Source organism: Gigantopelta aegis, chromosome 2 (genome assembly GCF_016097555.1).
Source record: "Gigantopelta aegis isolate Gae_Host chromosome 2, Gae_host_genome, whole genome shotgun sequence".
Lineage (NCBI taxonomy): Eukaryota > Metazoa > Mollusca > Gastropoda > Neomphalida > Peltospiridae > Gigantopelta > Gigantopelta aegis.
The window spans coordinates 32,152,655-32,171,695 of record NC_054700.1 but is presented as its reverse complement, the minus strand read 5'-3'; the positions used below and the strand labels follow the sequence as shown (position 1 = coordinate 32,171,695).

The 19,041-nt window shown below is 38.7% G+C and overlaps 1 protein-coding gene across 1 annotated transcript; it reads right to left on the bottom strand.

Annotated features, from left to right (window-relative positions):
* Window positions 1-3,529: 3,529 nt before the first annotated feature.
* Window positions 3,530-15,424, bottom strand: LOC121377754 (peptidylglycine alpha-hydroxylating monooxygenase-like). The gene is made up of 12 exons (XM_041505846.1): window positions 15,217-15,424; window positions 13,360-13,414; window positions 10,793-10,880; window positions 10,284-10,393; window positions 9,663-9,740; window positions 8,524-8,572; window positions 7,365-7,429; window positions 6,247-6,330; window positions 5,709-5,785; window positions 5,423-5,476; window positions 4,510-4,562; window positions 3,530-3,896 (listed from the first exon to the last, which is right to left on the bottom strand). The coding sequence occupies exons 1-12, from the start codon at window positions 15,334-15,336 to the stop codon at window positions 3,650-3,652; spliced, it is 1,080 nt and encodes a 359-aa protein (XP_041361780.1). The 5' UTR covers window positions 15,337-15,424; the 3' UTR covers window positions 3,530-3,649.
* Between the last annotated feature and the right edge of the window lie 3,617 nt (window positions 15,425-19,041).

The following is a 19,041-nucleotide window of genomic DNA, read 5'->3' as shown; positions in this document are numbered from 1 at the left end:
TTGTTTAACAATGAAAGAATCGTTACTTACCATCTTTCTGTTAGTCTAAGCCACTTACATATACATTTTATAAATTATTTATCTCTTAAAACGTATGTGTCTAGAAAACGTTCTATATTTTGTAGCTTAAAATATTAATATTTTCAAAATTCTTGTCATACATAACTGTATGTTTGTACTAAAGCACCTAATTGTACACCCACCATATTGTTATAATAATTACACTAATTGCTGTATGTAAATATCATTATATTGCGACTGTGATCTGATAAAAAATCTTCTTTTGTCTTCGTCGATCTGCGTCGTTTGGCGACGAGTTACAGGTTTTATGTAATCAGTGTAATCAGTGTTAAAAGTCCGGTGCAAGATTGAAAAAGGAGTGGCTATACTTAAATCTACCACGCAATACTCAATACCAAAATGTAAGCAGTACATCAAATACTGAAAAGAAAAATCTCTGAAAAGAACGATGAGTATTACAATATCGAACAGTGAATTCGATTTTTAAAAAGCGTATCTCTGTCTTGCACAGAGGTACGACTTTAAATACATGCTTTACGATTCCGTTGGTTTTGTTAGTGATGAATAGAAAGCGATAATGTACTGTTATTGTTGATCTGAAGGTGCTTTAAATCAAATTATTTATCAAATAATATATTTTAAATTTGTTATTTTAATGTAGATGTAAATATATAATATTGTGTTCAACTTGGCACAACACATTTCAGATTAATCGAGCACAAATCTATGATTTCTTTTAACAATTTGAATTCAGGGATAATACAGCATTTTTTAGACTTAAGATTTTACCAAACTAATTATGGAAATGTCCATCTCCAGTCTGAAATTGGTCACTGTTTTTGGTGTGAATAGCAAACAACAATGACAACACGTGCTGCTATTACTAAATCTATTATTACTACTACTATAACTACAACAACAACAACAACTACTACTACTATTATTATTAATGTGAAAAAGTGGTATTCTACTACTACTACTACTACTATTATTATTATTAATGTGAAAAAGTGGTATTCTACTACTACTACTATTATTATTAATGTGAAAAAGTGGTATTCTAAAACTACTACTACTACTACTACTATTAATGTGAAAAAGTGGTATTCTACTACTACTACTTCTACTACTACTATTATTAATGTGAAAAAGTGGTATTCTACTACTACTACTACTATTAATGTGAAAAAGTGGTATTCTACTACTACTACTATTATTATTAATGTGAAAAAGTGGTATTCTACTACTACTACTACTACTACTACAACTACTACTACTACTACTACTACTACTACTACTACTACTACTACTACTACTACTATTGATGTGAAAAAGTGGTATTCTCTCTGGATATAGTTTATTTCAAAAGAAAGTTTAATTGTAAAAGTATACCTTAACTGTTACTGGTGCCTGGATCTTTGTATTTTCAAAAACATGATTCACCTGGTTTCTGTTTGATACCTGGTCTTTCTAATTTCTACTGATATTTCACCAGACACGATAGACTTCCCTTCGTCAGAGACGCTGTCAGAGACGCTGTCTTCGTGTTGTTCTGGAGCCTAAGAGTTATGGTGTTATTTGTCAAGCTAAATTCAGTTATGTTATTAATCTGAAATGTGTTATATGCCATTGTCATGTTTTGTCTTCGAATTTTGTTAATGTCTAGATCGTCTTAATGGGAATAAAGTTGTTTGGGTCAGCAGATTTTGTCTTTTTTTTTTGTCGCTTTTCTTTTTCGTCCTGGTAAAATGTGCATCGTCCTCTTTTTAATACTGTACAATATTTTTAATAGTAAGTTTGAAAAAAATGAAGGAACTTCTAGTTTGTTGCTAAGTATAGTACATTCTTCATGTCAGATGTGTTTTTGTCTTTCTAATGTATGTGGGTGGTCCTTAATCATGTGTCTGATTCCATATAACCTAATGAAACTGTATTGAAATGAATGTATGTTTAACGACACACCAGCACGAAAAATAGAAACTGTATTGAGTGTGTCATTAAATAAAACATTCCTTTCTTTCATTCATTCTTTCTTTCTTTCTAATGTTTGTAGATGACCAAAACAATTTTAAAAAGTCAAACATTTCATTAATTATATAAAATAAATTTTTAATACAATTTTTGTTTTCTCAAATATGACTTCAATTCATTCGGTTCCTCTGTTATATGGTACCAACATTAACAATCTAATTAAAGTTAGCTCCACTATTACATGTGGATCTAACAGCAGCCCGTTGAAGCTCATGTCCAGTTGGCCTTTCATTCAACCAATCAAAACCTTACTTGCAAAATCATGCCAGTGATTTGAAAAGAATTTGAAAACATTCGGGATTATGCCGTGGGTATATGAAATGATTCGGGTGGAAAAACCCGTGATGGTATAGCCATAAAATCTGTTTATACTAGTATACAATCAAGCTAGAGTTTATTACTGTACTTTTCCCCGTTCGCCTATTGCATAAATAGTCTCGCCCGATATAGACAATAAATAAGTGTCCGAGAGTTCGACGTGACACTGGAGCCACAAAATCATACGACAGGCTCACAGACAATACCAGTGTCTGGCACTGAAAGTAAGCCTACATGTGTTACTGACTGTTGAAGCGTATAATTTTAATTCTATTGTCAGGCGTGTGTGCTGGATATTATACAAGATAAGGGATCTAAACTATGGCGAGCAAATGGTTTTAGGGAGGTTGGGTCATGCTCCACCGGAAAGTACAGTGAAAATAATATTCGTTTGGACATCGACGTGAAAATAACAGAAAGAAATGTTTTATTTAACGACGCACTCAACACATTTTATTTATGGTTATATGGCGTCAGACATATGGTTAAGGACCACACAGATTTTGAGAGGAAACCCGCTATCGCCACTACATGGGCTACTCTTCCGATTAGTAGAAATGGATCTTTTATTTGCGCTTCCCACAGGAAGGATAGCACAAACCATGGCCTTTGTTGAACCATTTATGGATCAGTGGTCGGTGCAAGTGGTTTACACCTACCCATTGAGCCTTGCGGATCACCACCCAGGGTTTGGAGTCGGTATCTGGATTAAAAATCCCATGCCTCGACTAGGATCCGAACCCATTACCTAACAGCCTGTAGACCGATGGCCTAACCACGATGTCACCGAGGCCGGTCGACGTGAAAATAAATGCGGGGAGTAATTAACTAATTTCACGCAGATTTTCTCATAACAAATAAATTCAAACAAAGATGTCGAAATTATACAATAATACAGGAAAACCCATCCTAGCGGACTCCTGTAATCAGCGGTCTCTCTGCAGTAAGCGGCCACTTTTTCTCTGTTAAAATATTTTTAATGTAAATGCACTCCTAAGTCGCTAAAATGCTGGCGTTAAGCGGCCACTGTAAATTCTATTAAAACAAATGCTATTTTTAATAAACAAAATGCGACCAGGTGCAGCAAATAAACGACCGTCACACTTTCACGGTTACTAGTTCCCGTTCAGTCCGACATCTGTATCAATTAAGAAATTGAGACTGTGGGATGCATTTAATTGCCTCTGGTTAATCTAAGCTTGACATTGGTAGGTTAATCTACAAGGCTGTATTAGTAGGAAACATATTTCAATGGCAGCACACCAAGGAACTGTATCCATCACATGGTATCGAGATCCTCCTTATGCATAGAATCCATGCTCTTCTTGGTGATGCCAAACTTCCGTCTGACTACATCACTTCCAGGAATACCATCAAGAGAACTGGCGTCAGTCGGGATGTTTGGAAGGTAGTCTTTCCACCGGAAGTTCTGCGCTCTTTGGAAACAGTATTGGACTTTAAGGTCTTGCTCTTGGTACGTGTAGTACAGGATGTAAAAGTTACACATTTCGTCAATGTTTCGTGGTCTGTGAAAACAAAACGATATGAACTGAACTGCAATAACAACTAGACGCCAATATTCGCTCTTCATCTGTGAATTAAATATCATCACTACTACTATTGACGCCACCGAACTTCAGCAACAACAACAACAATATGTACCCCCCCCCCTAAAAAAAAATAAAACAAAAAATAATAATAATAATAATAAAAAATAATAATAATTAAAAAACCCAAATAAAAAACACACAAAAAACACACAAACAAAACAAGCCCCCAAAACATAAAAAACCCCACCCCATAACACCCCCGAAAAACATAACAAGCCCCAAAACAAAACAAATCCCTAATATATATCTATATCTATCTATCTATCTATATCTATATCTATATCTATATATATATATATCTATATATATCTATCTATCTATATATATATAACAAAACAAAATGGCAAAAACAAAATGACCACACCCTCCCAACAAACCAAACACAAAACAAGAAAACAAGACAAAACACTAAGCCTTGGTACGCCGTCTAAAAGTCTTATTGTCAGTGACAGTAGCATCAGATATAACGTGATTTAAGAGGAATGGCAAAGTACAACGTAACTGAATAACGACCTAACGTGTTTCTTACCCCATCACAGTGTAATTAGTTCTCTTCATGCTGTTCATCGTACACCGACAAGCCTGCAAATAGATTCAATTATTCATAAATCTTATTACTAATCATCCAAAACGTTTGGGAAATCATACCCTCTAAAATCCAACATTTAAAAGCTTCTCGTAAACATAATACCATCAACTTTCTACATTTCTTAAGCTGAAACACCTGGTTACTTTTATTATGCAACTGGCCTATTTATTCAGAAAGATTAGACAAGCAGAATAACTGAATTATTTTACTATATACTCTCTTGGGAAATTAGAAGGTATCAAACACATGTTGAGCACGCCTAAATCCTGCTATCAGTTCCGGTGAAGACCTGCTGGTGCGAACATTTCCGCTTGAATGCGAGGTAAGTGTAAGAAAACTTGGTACAAAAATTCAAAACGATTAATTTAAATTCTAAGAATGTTGTGCGCCGATGAAATGATTCAGATTTTATAACCTATTCCAACAGGTATGTCGAAAATTACATTCGCGAACTATTTAATTAGTTCTTGACATGGTCATTTGGTTTACCGTGAAGAGCAAAAACCAGTCTAGCGGACTTTTGTCTGCAAGGTCTGGCTGAACTCGGACGAGTCCCAAGTAGAGCTAGCAAACGTTTCGCTAACGTTCGCGAACTATTTGATTGGTTCCCGACGTGACTATTTGGTTTAACGTGAAGCGCATAAACCAGTTTAGCGGACGTTTTTCTGCTCGGTCTGGCTGAACGTAGTCCTGATCCATACCGGAAATGATCACAGTCTTTTGGTGTACTCAGTGTTTGGTTGAGACCTTATCGTTTCCCAGGCGTGTAGAGGCTATACAATTCATGTTCAATAATTTACTAAAAAGTAATCTGTAAGAAATACTTTTAGCAATAATTTAATTATAATCTTACCAGTATATCTCCATTTCGTATATCTATGCCTGGATTACTGGTGTTGTAAAACGTCTGGAATAAAATAAATAAATAATAGGAATAGATAATATCGACTCAACAAAGGAAAGTGTTGTTATACAATACTGAATCGAAATGCGTCAAAACATTCAGTGACATGTCCTGTGTAATGATGACATACAAAAGCGATTTTTTTTTATCAGCGTATAAAAATGCCAATCCGTAAACAAAACAGAATGCTGTGGAAGATATTCAAATCTGTGACTAAAATACAAAATGGTGGTACCTCTGGAAGTTGTGGTGACATCCGACCTATTTCCGTCCACACCTCATTTCGTATTCTGTATCCGGAAGTGACGACACCTTAAAAATGAAGAATACTTCACAAATCGACAATGTATCAAAATTCAATGTATATCAATAAATGACGCCACGTACTTGACAAATAACCTTCAGAACCTTCACGTTTAAATTGTAGAAAATGTTTCTTTTCAGTCAAATATTAAAAAAATAAAAAATAATAATCTCTCTCTCTCTCTCTCTCTCTCTCTCTCTCTCTCTCTCTCTCTCTCTCTCTCTCTCTCTCTCTCTCTCTCTCTCTCTTAAAGCCGATCTATGACTGGTTTGTGTTGCAAAGTATCATGCAAATATAACGCCAGAGTAGTATGTCATATGAAGGTAGCCAACTAGTATCTCAGCGGGTCACAGATGAAGGTAATCTCTCTCTCTCTCTCTCTCTCTCTCTCTCTCTCTCTCTCTCTCTCTCTCTCTCTCTCTCTCTCTCTCTCTCTCTCTCTCTCTCTCTCTCTCTCTCCAAAGATTACCTAAATTATGAGAATGCGTTCTGTAACCAATGGGATAAATTGGATATAGGTTCTTGTAATAGCAGGCTGACTCCATGTGGAACTCTGAAAACAAAAATATAGTCATAAAATGAAACGAAAGGAGAATGTAATAGGGAGGAAGAGCAATAATTTCAAGGGTTGGGGCAATGTTTAATCTTCAGAGTTGAGGAGGGGGGAGTGACCCCCTGCTCCCCCACTTCTGACGCCTATCCAGATGTATACCGTTATGTATGTCCCTGATGATGTGGCTGTACGACAGTTCTGTCACTGTGAAATATGGAAGAAGGAAATGTTTTATTTAACGACGCACTCAACACATTTTATTTACGGTTATATGGCGTCAGACATATGGTTAAGGACCACACAGATATTGAGAGAGAAAACCCGCTGTAGACACTTCATGGGCTACTCTTTGATTAGCAGCAAGGGATCTTTTATATGCACCATCCCAGACAGGAATGTACATACCACGGTCTTTGTTACACCAGTTGTGGAGCACTGGCTGGAACGAGAAATAGCCCAATAGGTCCACCGACGGGGATCGATCATAGACCGACCGCGCATCAAGCGAACGCTTTACCATTATGGATTATAATAGACAGGAGACAATTCTGGGTTCTGCCTTTAAACACACGAGTAACTTCCCTTCACTTAGAGTGACTATCCTGAATTCTTTGTCATTGGTGGTGGTGTCGTGGTTAAGCTATCGGACATAAGCCTGGTAGGTACAGGGTTCGCAGCCCGGTACCGGCTCCTATCCAGAGTGAGTTTTAACAACTCAATGGGTAGGTGTAACACCAATACACCCTCTTCTCTCCTACCTAACCACGAACAACTAACCCACTGCCCTGGACAGCCAGCCCAGATAGCTGAGGTGTGTGTCCAGGACAGCGTGCTTGAACCTTAATTGGATATAAGCACGAAAGATAAGTTGAAATGAAATGTCATTGTAACACGTTTTCGACTAACAGAACTTTTATAATAATTAGAATTACATATTTAGTACATTTTCGTATTTAGAATATCAGTGTATGTTAATCCAATGTTTCAAGATGCTTTACGGTGCCATACCAAGCGTGTGTGAATACTTTACGCACCTGGAATTTGCGGGGGAATAAAGCCCATATTCCCTAAAACGTAAAATCCTGCCTGTTTGGGTTGACTGAAAAAAACAAAATGTTTGGATAATTTATTCTCTGTTCAATGCTAATAAGTTTCTAGAAACACGTAAATAATGTTATCATTTCTATAATAATATCAAAGTACCAAATCTGGCTCATTCTATTTATGGTCACCGATGATAATCATGATGATGATTGTGATGATGATGATGACGTTGATAGTGATTATGATGTGATTGTGATGATGATGATGGTGATGATGATGGTGATGATGATGATGGTGGTGGTGGTGATGATGATGATGATGATGATGATGATGATGATGGTGGTGGTGGTGGTGGTGATGATGATGATGATGATGATGATAATAATGATGATTATGATGTGATTGTAATAATGGTGGTGGTTCTTACTGTGGTGATATTGGTGTTAACGATGGTAGCTGTGGTGTTGATGTTGCTGGTACGTGTGCTGGTCATGATGATGATGATGATGATAATGGTGATGGTGGCAGTTGTGGTGATCATGATGATGATGGTATGGTAGCTGTCTAGATAATGGTTGTGAATGTGGTTGTGGTGATATTGGCATGGTGGTGGTGGTGATAATAATGATGATGATGATGATAATGGTGGTGGTGATGGCGATGGTGATGGTATTAATATTGGTGGTAATGAGGATGATGATGATGATAATTATTCTGGTGATAATGATGATAATATTTGTTTGATGCTTATATCCAACCAACATGCAAACACGTTATCTAATCATTGAGCCTCATGGTCTTGGGTGTACCAATGTGGAGGACTGCAGGAACACTGGTTTCGACGATCTAGCGTCAGTGAGTTAACTTAATAAACACGGCCGTTCGCAGATTTACCACCTATGGTTACCATTCAGTTACCACTAGATTTACCAATAGCGTGACGTCAAAGGTTCAACTGCCTTCAGGGACCAGTTGGATTACCCCTACGTTCCTACTAGTACGCCATAGAGGTGATACGCACTGACGAGTGTAGAATAAAAATAAACACGTTTCGAAGCAAATCCTCGAGTCATTTCTTAAGAAAATATCAGTTCATCTAGAATTTTAGTTTGGAATACTTGTCGAGAAATTATGGAACACGATACTTACGGAGTATAGGTCATACGTAGCGTGACACCAGAATTATCTGTCTGTCCGGCTAAAAAAGAAATAAAAATAACATTTAACCTATACATATAGTTTAATTGTGTATAGTGGCCATGCCTTATGACATACACGCATGTATAGTTGCCTCCTGGATTATCTAGTAATTGTGTATAGTGGCCATGCCTTATGACATACACGCATGTATAGTTGCCTCCTGGATTATCTAGTAATTGAAGGACTGTTAATCATAGTCACTCCAATTGTTAAGTAGTGTTAACTATTTTTGTGACAAGACAGACAGACAGACAAACTGTTTATTAAAGTCTCAGCTCAGTTAAAACATAAAACATCACTAAAAACAATAAAATCTAAAATAGCACTGAGCCACTCCATATGGAGTTACAAGAGACGATGAAATATTAATAATCGACACATAAAATATACAAATATTACATTAAAACACGTTTTAAAACACTTAACATGAAATAAAATATATACACGAAATATCTGACTAAAACCCCACAATGTAGTTAATAATACAGTATCTACACTTAACTTTAAATATATATATATATATATATATATATATATATATATATATATATATATATATATATATTCGTAAAAAACACCATAACGCTTTTCTAAAATTAATGTGCGGGTCTTGGCACTTAATCTGTACAAAGTATGACTGGATAAGACATATGACATTTTTTTTTCATGGGTCTGTACCAGTTATAATTTTTTGTGTGTGTGTTACAGCTTTTTCCCATTTGCATTCCCGAGTCCAAAACATAAAATGTTCTGAAGACCACAAATGTTAATTCCCTGAAGAAATCCCACTTTTTATAATCTAATTATTGCTTTAGCATTAATTGGGTTGCTGGAAACTGTTGGAAATTACAAACGGGGTATATAAGAGAATTTGGCTCCGCCCACAGGGGTATAAGGGATTTGTCCAACGGCAAACAACCAATGAGATTAAAGAATTTTTCATGAAGGCGAGATAATAAAGCAATGTGCTCTAGTGGTGTCGTAAAACAAAAACAAACACTTTACTACAGTATCTGTTTTCTATTTTTTTTCTATTATGGAGACATGAAAACAGTCCAAATTCCAACAGATGTTTACACAACACTTACGTTTGAAGACGTTCACGTAGTGTAGTTGTAGGACCATGTAGTTAATACCAGTGCTGCCACTTACTCGGAATCCCACATCTGAAATTTAACAAAGGTCATGAATGACAATTGACGGACGTCGATGTAAACCGTAATGCGCCAGTCAGAGCAAGTTGTTGTGAAGTACGTCACCAAGAAGGGACACATTTTAATTGGTCGTAAGCCGCAGCGTATACAATCAGTAAAACACGATTTATAACAAGATGGCAGTTTGAGTCAGGTGATTTTGACTTATTACTAATTAATCTGTTTGTATATGAAAAAAAAACCCCAAACAAATGCGACATAGCTAGTGTATCTGTTGGTAGCTGTACCGAGTTTGTGTCAATAAGAATACAAGGAATATGACACAGTGCATCCTTTTGGTATATGTACTGAGTGAGTTTGCGTCAAGAAAAAACAAATGTCATTGTAAACTTGTCGGTAGCTGTACTGATCTGCGTCAAAACGAAAACACCAAAACAAAAAATACATCTGTCATGTGTTATGTGTTCGTCAACAAGACGAAAACAAAAACTACGCCATAGTGCACCTGTTGGTAATTGTACCAATCGCGTTCAGAAGAAAACAGGAAATAGTAACCTTTTGGTAGTTGTACTGAGTCTGCGTCGAGAGCCCAAGCGTACACGATTTTTCTCGCCCCGTCTCCACACACTGACCTTACAGACATGTCGTCTGATTCGTCACATGACCTTCAAGATAAACCATGAAACATCAGACATTTAAATTACTAAAACGGCAACACCAAGAATGCCAATGATAAAAAGTAAACTTTTAATTAATAAAAAGAAAAACTCATATAAAAGTAATTCACAAAACAAGACAAGAAGGAAAATGCAAAAGAGAAGCAAGCAGAAGCAGGGAAAAGACAATTTTGTTTGTAAATGTATGGCTGATTTAGACATTTTTTAAAAACAATTATTATTAAAGGGCGGATCCATTGGAGCGGACCAGGGGTACCTTTGTAGAGTCTTAGCTGTTCCCTCCTAAAATTTAAATGCCTCTTTTTTGGAACAGTTTGTTTACAATTTTCATTTTAATAGTTATATTTGCCTTTACAATTGTTACCATGGAGACAAATTTCACCTTACCAGGAAGAATCGGTGTTACCAGGTTGTCCACAACCGTACACCATCAAGTGATGCGCCACGTGTCTAGAGGCATGCGGTTCGTACTTCACTGAAAATATTCAAGTTTTAAATTTTTTCATTTTTATTATGGCAAAAACGTCTGTTATTTATTTTCTTACTACCCAGGGAACAAAACCCTTCTTTTTTTTCGAAAAATGCACTCGGCGTGCTGTTAAAGGTTTGCCACCTAAAATCATATCTACATATATCTAGGATCACAACCTAGGTGGACAACCTTGCCAACAAGCTACTGAAATTGTTTTATTCGCCGTTAAATATGATGCCCCTCTGTGAAATTCACGGAATATTTTTCACTTGCCCAGTAGTCGGTCTCTGATTTGGTCTCTTTTTGGAAAATGTTTACTTTATGTTTGAAGTTGATTCCATTTTGAATTTTGATCATAATGGCGGCCATCTTGGATTTTAAAAACTATTTGATTGAATTGGCCATCCTTGAATTGATATAAATCGATGCAAAAAGTATCCAAATCGACCAACATTTATATATAAGTAAGTATTCATGTTGACCCCCAGCAAAATATTGCCCCCCCCCCCCCCCCAATATTGTGCATGAAAAAAAATGCTAAAAAGTGTCCGAGGGGTCATGTAGACACAATTTATCAAAATTCGGTTAGCACCATTGGATTCCTTGGAAAAAGTCTCTTTGGGTCAATTTCAAACATAAAGTAAACACTTTTCAAAAAGACAGCAAATCAGAGACTGACTACTGGGCAAATGGAAAACACTGCGTGAATTTCACAGAGGGGCATCATATTTAACAGCGAATAACACATTTTCAGTAACTTGTTGGCAAGATTGTCCACCTAGGTTGTGATCCTCGATATATGTAGATATGATTTTTAAGTGGCAAACCTTTTACAGTACGCCGGGTCCATTTTTCCATTTTGCCCCTTGGGTATACTGGGAATTATCACATGCAAGTCTTATCTTTAAATATGAATACCACTCTTTGTGGAGAAAATGTTATCCAAGTTTAAGCTCAGAACTTATAAGCGAAGTTTAACAAATATATCGGCACGTTTGTCATGTTCCAGTATAAAGGTTCATAATTCAAAAGAAAAAGAAAAAAAGAGAGAGATAAAAAGAGGAAAATTATACAAAAATGAGTGTTTAATTTTTAAAAAACCCATTTAGTGCACACACCAGTATATACATATATTCATGTTAAGCACACGTAGAAACATACACATGTACTCTTGTGTGCGTACGTGCGTCCTTACATATACACATTTACAATAGACTCGGTGACCTGAAAGAGTAGACGCCTATTTTACTAACATTCTGGCGCTTTTTACGACACAAACAATTTAAGAAAAGTGATTTTTATCAAATGTGGCGGCCATCGTGTAATTAAATATTTTATATGAATATCAGAAAAAATTCAGGATGGCTTCTAGGCCAAATTTAATTAATAGACACACACGATTTGGTACTTTTTTCCTGCCAGGTATAGATAATCTTAAAGCAGCACACCCTAGTTCCATCCAGCGAAAATAAATTATAATTTGGTTAATCTACAAACCTGTAACACACTTAGATCACGTTTTTATCAAATGGAGTGAAAAAGCAGGTTTTATATCGATAAATACCATGGGAATCCCCATGTCCCAATTGCTTGAAATAATTTTGAAAGTTAGTATTCTGATGTCACCGGTAGATGTCGCTCGAAGCACAACAATGCCTACGTCACGACAAATTTCACAGACTTGGGGTGCGTTCCTTTCACCTCTTCTGGACGTGTTCCAACTGTTCTGTCCTGGTTGTATCCCCTCTCCAGATATTGGTTTTAAGGGTTTGTAACGTTTTGTATTGAGACACTTACTTGTCTGAACTTTATTGTTACTGAAAATGTTCACGAACTGTGAAGAAAAATCTCACAAATGAACAACAACAAATCGGATGTTGATTGCGCGAACCGTGCACGAGAAAACAAACCGAACCAAAATGATAACGGTCACGTGGTATACCAACGTCTGTGACATTGAAATGGAAATATCCCCTCTAAAAATAGATTAGACCTTGTCTGCTCAACGTTTTTTTCTCAGAGGCCCGTGCCATTTTATGAAATACGAAAAATGCATTTTGTGGTATTACAAAAACCAGGTTTTACCAGGATTACCCAAAAAACACTTCAGGTGAATGGAAATGTATATTCTAAATAATAAACGGTAAGTAAAGTGCAATTTTATTTGTGAAAAAATGGATTTAATAGCGAAAAACAACGCCGTAATGGTTAACAACTAGCCGTAACTAGGGTGTGTCCCTTTAAATAATAGCGCTAATAAAAAAAAAATTAAAGTTTGTTTTGTTTAATGACACCACTAGAGCACATTGACTTATTAACAAGCCCGTAGGAACGATATCTAGAGTTCGTTGGGGGCACAATCTATAGTGATCAGGGCCACAGCCTCTAGTGGGGTGGGGATGCGTGGGTGGGTGGGAGTGCTTTACCACTGGGCTACGTCCCTTCCACTAGCGCTGATAAAACACCAGACTATTATACTTACAAACGTAGGCGGTTTTTGAGTCCAGCTTAACGGCATGGCACAGCAGTGCATCAGGCTGGAATTAGAAGAAAAACACGTAATTAGAAAATAGGAAATATCGTACTTTGATGACGTATGTCAAAATTACCAAATGTTTGACATCCAGTAGCCGGTGATTAATAAACAAATGTTCTGTAGTGGTGTCGTTAAACAAGACAAACACACTGGATGATGGTAACGATGATGATGATGGTCATGTAGATGATGAGAATGATGATAGTGAAAGAAAGGAATGTTTTATTTAACGACGCACTCAACACATTTTATTTACGGTTACATTGCGTCAAACATATGGTTATAGACCACACAGATAATGAGAGAGGAAACCCGCTGTCGCCACTTCATGGGCTACTCTTTTTCGATTAGCAGCAAGGGATCTTTTATATGCACCATCCCACAGACAGGGTAGTACATACCACGACCTTTGGTATACCAGTCGTGGTGCACTGGCTGGAACGAGAAATAGCCCAATGGGCCCACCGACGGGGATCGATCCCAGACCGACCGCGATGATGACAGTAATGATGTTGATTATAAAGCTACTGATACTTATAATGATGGCGACTTGAATATGATTATTGGATTTATAGTTATGTCAATTTGAAATAAATAATTACACGAAGTAATAAATGTTTTGAAATTTGCCGAGTAACTTGACTTTGTGACACCAGCTTCTGGACTCAACAACTGTACTATTTCAGGAACAACCAATTTGATCAACTTTACTTTATTTTAAATCTTCAACATTCACAGCGAGAAATACTAATAGCTTTTCATAAATGTAAATCCCTAAACAAAACCGTTTATTCTTTTTGCTATTTGGTTGAAGTTTTGGAAATTTGTTTTCTATCACAAAACAGCTTATGCAGAATTCTTATTTTTGTGCCAGTGTGCCTGTTCTGATTGCAGCTCTATAATGTGGTCTCTTAACCAATCATCTGACATATATGATATAATACGCAAATACTTATTAACAGTTTGTAATCATTCTGATCGTTCCTCTTCTTTTGGTCGGCACTGCCGACAGCATTCTTTGTACTTATCCGACACCGCACTTCGTAAGGATCGTTTTGCGCTCAGGTCCGGTTGACTCCCGCACACTCACTGTGCTAAATACTGCGTACAAAGATGTATTCCACAAATACAACCACCATGGTTGCCGCCATCTTTGCCAACACTGAAGTGACTATATACACCGCATTCTTTATTTTTCGTTTTCCGGCCTCGGTGGCGTCGTGGTTAGGCCATCGGTCTACAGGCTGGTAGGTACTGGGTTCGGATCCCAGTCGAGGCATGGGATTTTAAATTCAGATACTGACTCCAAACCCTGAGTGAGTCTCCGCAAGGCTCAGTGGGTAGGTGTAAACCACTTGTACCGACCTGTGATCCATAACTGGTTCAACAAAGGCCATGGTTTGTGCTATCCTGCCTGTGGGAAGCGCAAATAAAAGATCCCTTGCTGCCCGTCATAAAAGAGTAGCCTATGTGGCAACAGCGGGTTTCCTCAAAAAAAAAAAAAAAAAAAAAAAAAAACCCACACAAAAACCCAACAGTGTCAGAATGACCATATGTCTGACGTCCAATAGCCGATGATACGATAAAAAATCAATGTGCTCTAGTGGCGTCGTTAAATAAAACAAACTTTACTTTTATTTTTCGTCAAGGATTCTTTAGGGATTCAAGAGTTTCTTCGTTAAGACCACACTCCAGCTCACGATGTCTTGTTCGACACCGTAATATATTGCAACTAATCAGTGTGTTTTAAAAGAAAAGAAAACAAAATTGTATTTCGTTTCACCAAATAGATAAATAGCTTACCTTGTGAGAACTGACATCTGGCATTCTAAGTGTCAAAGAGAATTGAGATGGGTCGCTTGTCCGTCCATCTGTGTTAATTCCACTAATAACGAAAACAACAACTCCGAGCCAAATACCCATTCTTGTCAAAAACTGGTACCAGACCAAACCCCCCACGTGTTGTGTTTTCGAAGACTGGCCTGTTTTTCCTACAGATCTGTTATTGATAATACATATAAATATAGGCTACTCGTAGGATCCAGTCACGATAGACGAGCGCACTCATTGGTCGGCGACCAGGTGTTATATACGGATTTTCATTATAGTTTAGGTCGTATCCTGTTTCAGTCGTATTGACTAATCAGATACTGGTGTAACAAGTCACACTACCAATACCCAGACCGTATACATCCGGTATTCTCTCTCTCTCTCTCTCTCTCTCTCTCTCTCTCTCTCTCTCTCTCTCTCTCTCTCTCTCTCTCTCTCTCTCTCTCTCTCTCTCTCTCTATATATATATATATATATATATATATATATATTTGTGTGTGTGTGCGTGCGTGTGCATGTGTGTCTGTCTGTCTCTGTGCACACACGCACACGCACTGGCACACACGCACGCACACGCACTGGCCCACACGCACGTACACGCACTGGCCGCACACACGCACGCACACACACACACACACACACACACACACACACACTTCATCCCACATATATGTCTGTTTTCATTGGATATCTATATAAACGCCCATGGACTTAACCGTGTTAGTCTAAGTGAATAAAGTCAAGGTTACACGAGATGCACTGGCCATATCTAATTAAATCTGGGCGTGGCTCTGTCAGTAGACGCCTGAGGAGACTCTTGTAGGTCATTAGCTGCATGTCATACCAAGCTGTTACAATCTCGAGATGATGTCTTAATGTAAGAGCTTCAGTCTTAAGGTGAACATGATGCGAATTGCCTCAGGAAGAATTGGACAAGAAAACAGGAAGCAACTACTTTGTACTTCTGTAAATTGTCAGGGGGCGGGTTATTGCTCAGTAGTAGAGTGTTCGCATGACATGCTATTGGTCAAAGGATCGATCGTCCTCGAAAGACTCGGGGTGTTTTCCTCCTAACCTTCTAACCTGTGCACCACGACTGGTAGACCAACACCCGTCATAGACACTCTCCCCTCTGTGGGAATGTGCATATAAAAGATCCCTAGTTGTATTATGGTACGAGAGGCCGATGTGGCGACAAGTTTCCTCGATACCTCTCAATATGGATCACCAAGTGTCGAAATAACCGTATCGTAGCTACCAAATAGATACAGTTTAAAAAGTGCTGAAATGTGAAACTGAATTTATATTCCCTATTTGTTAAATGGTCAAAATATCGTCTTGGTTATGAAGAAAACGTGGAAGATAATTATATATCAGGCTTTAGTACTCATGACGAGTGCAACTGGCGGGGCAGGATATGCTCAACTTTCGCCTGATAACATCAGTATTTTGACAGTGATTCATGAGTGCATGTCATCATAGCTCTGTTTATTCCCACGCACCCTGTTTTGGGCTTTGCCAAACACTCATTCGATTCTCCCCAATAGCCGATGTGTATTTGTGTGTATTTGTGTGCTGGGGTGTCGTTAAACACCCATTCCCTTGTGCAGAGATACGTGTACCGTCTTGTGCTGGGGTGTCGTTAAACATTCATTTCCTCGTGCAGAGATACGTGTATTGTCTTGTGCTGGGGTGTCGTTAAACATCCATTTCCTCGTGCAGAGATACGTGCACAGTCTTGTGCCGGGGTGTCGTTAAACATCCATCTCCTCGTTCAGAGATACGTGTACTGTCTTGTGCTGCGGTGTCGTTAAACATCCATCTCTTCGTGCAGAGATACGTATACTGTCTTGTGCTGGGGTGTCGTTAAACATCCATCTCCTCGTGCAGAGATACGTATACTGTATTATGCTGGGGTGTCGTTAAACATCCATATCCTAGTGCAGAGATATGTGTACTGCCTTGTGCTGGGGTGTCGTTAAACATCCATCTCCTAGTGCAGAGATGCGTGTACTGTCTTGTGCTGGGGTGTCGTTAAACATCCATCTCCTCGTTCAGAGATACGTGTACTGTCTTGTGCTGGGGTGTCGTTAAACATCCATCTCCTCGTGCACAGATACGTGTACTGTCTTGTGCTGGGGTGTCGTTAAACATCCATCTCCTCGTGCAGAGATGCGTGTACTATCTTGTGCTGGGGTGTCGTTAAACATCCATCTCCTCGTTCAGAGATACGTGTACTGTCTTGTGCTGGGGTGTCGTTAAACATCCATCTCCTCGTTCAGAGATACGTATACTGTCTTGTGCTGGGGTGACGTTAAACATCCATGTCCTAGTGCAGAGATACGTGTACTGTCTTGTGCTGGGGTGTCGTTAACACCCATCTCCTAGTGCAGAGATACGTGTACTGTCTTGTGCTGGGGTGTCGTTAACACCCATCTCCTAGTGCAGAGATACGTGTACTGTCTTGTGCTGGGGTGTCGTTAACATCCATCTCCTCGTGCAGAGATATGTGTACTGTCTTGTGCTGGGGTGTCGTCAAACATCCATATCCTAGTGCAGAGATATGTGTACTGTCTTGTGCTGGGGTGTCGTTAACATCCATCTCCTAGTGCAGAGATATGTGTACTGTCTTGTGCTGGGGTGTCGTTAACATCCATCTCCTCGTGCAGAGATATGTGTACTGTCTTGTGCTGGGGTGTCGTTAACATCCATCTCCTAGTGCAGAGATACGTGTACTGTCTTGTGCTGGGGTGTCGTTAAACATCCATCTCCTTGTGCAGAGATACGTGTACAGTCTTGTGCTAGGGTGTCGTTAAACACCCATTTCCTTGTGCAGAGATACGTGTACTGTCTTGTGTTGGGGTGTCGTTAAACATCCATCTCCTTGTGCAGAGATACGTGTACAGTCTTGTGCTGGGGTGTCGTTAAACACCCATCTCCTTGTGCAGAGATACGTGTACTGTCTTGTGTCGGGGTGTCGTTAAACACCTCCCCATGTCCTTGTGCAGAGATACGTGTACTCTCTTGTGTTGGGGTGTCGTTAAACACCCATGTCCTTGTGCAGAGATACGTGTACTGTCTTGTGCTTGAGTGTCGTTAAACATGCATTTCCTCGTGCAGAGATACGTGTACAGTCTTGTGTTAGGGTGTCGTTAAACATCCATTTCCTTGGGTAGAGATACGTGTACTGTCATGTGCTGGGGTGTCGTTAAAAATCCATTTCCTCGTGCAGAGATACGTATACTCTCTTGTGCTGGGGTGTCGTTAAATTTCCTTGTGCAGAGATACGTGTACTGTCTGTCTTGTGTTGGGGTGTCGTTAAACATCCATTTCCTTGGGCAGAGATACGTGTACTGTCTTGTGCTGTGGTGTCGTTAAACATCTATGTCCTCGTGGAGAGATACGTGTACTGTCTTGTGTTGGGGTGTCGTTAAACATCCATGTCCTCGTGCAGGGATACGTGTATTGCCTTGTGTTGGGTTGTCGTTAAACATCCATTTCCTGGTGCAGAGATACGTGTACAGTCTTGTGTTGGGCTGTCGTTAAACACCCATTTCCTTGTGCAGAGATACGTGTACTGTCATGTGCTGGGGTGTCGTTAAACATCCATGTCCTTGTGCAGAGATACGTGTACTGTCTTATGCTGGGGTGTCGTTAAACATCCATTTCCTTGTGCAGGGATATGTGTACTGTCATGTGCTGGGGTGTCGTTAAACATCCATTTCCTTGTGCAGGGATACGTGTATTGTCTTGTGTTGGGGTGTCGTTAAACATCCATGTCCTCGTGCAGGGATACGC

Bases quoted from the DNA above. Each gene is read 5' to 3' on its own strand.
- LOC121377754 (XM_041505846.1), bottom strand. From the start codon at position 15,336: ATGGGTATTTGGCTCGGAGTTGTTGTTTTCGTTATTAGTGGAATTAAC. The intron at 10,881-13,359 runs GTAAGTATAATA...GAATATTTTCAG, and splicing joins CTCAAAAACCGCCTACGTTT to TGAAGTACGAACCGCATGCC. The intron at 5,786-6,246 runs GTAATCTTTGGA...TTCATTTTTAAG, and splicing joins AACGCATTCTCATAATTTAG to GTGTCGTCACTTCCGGATAC.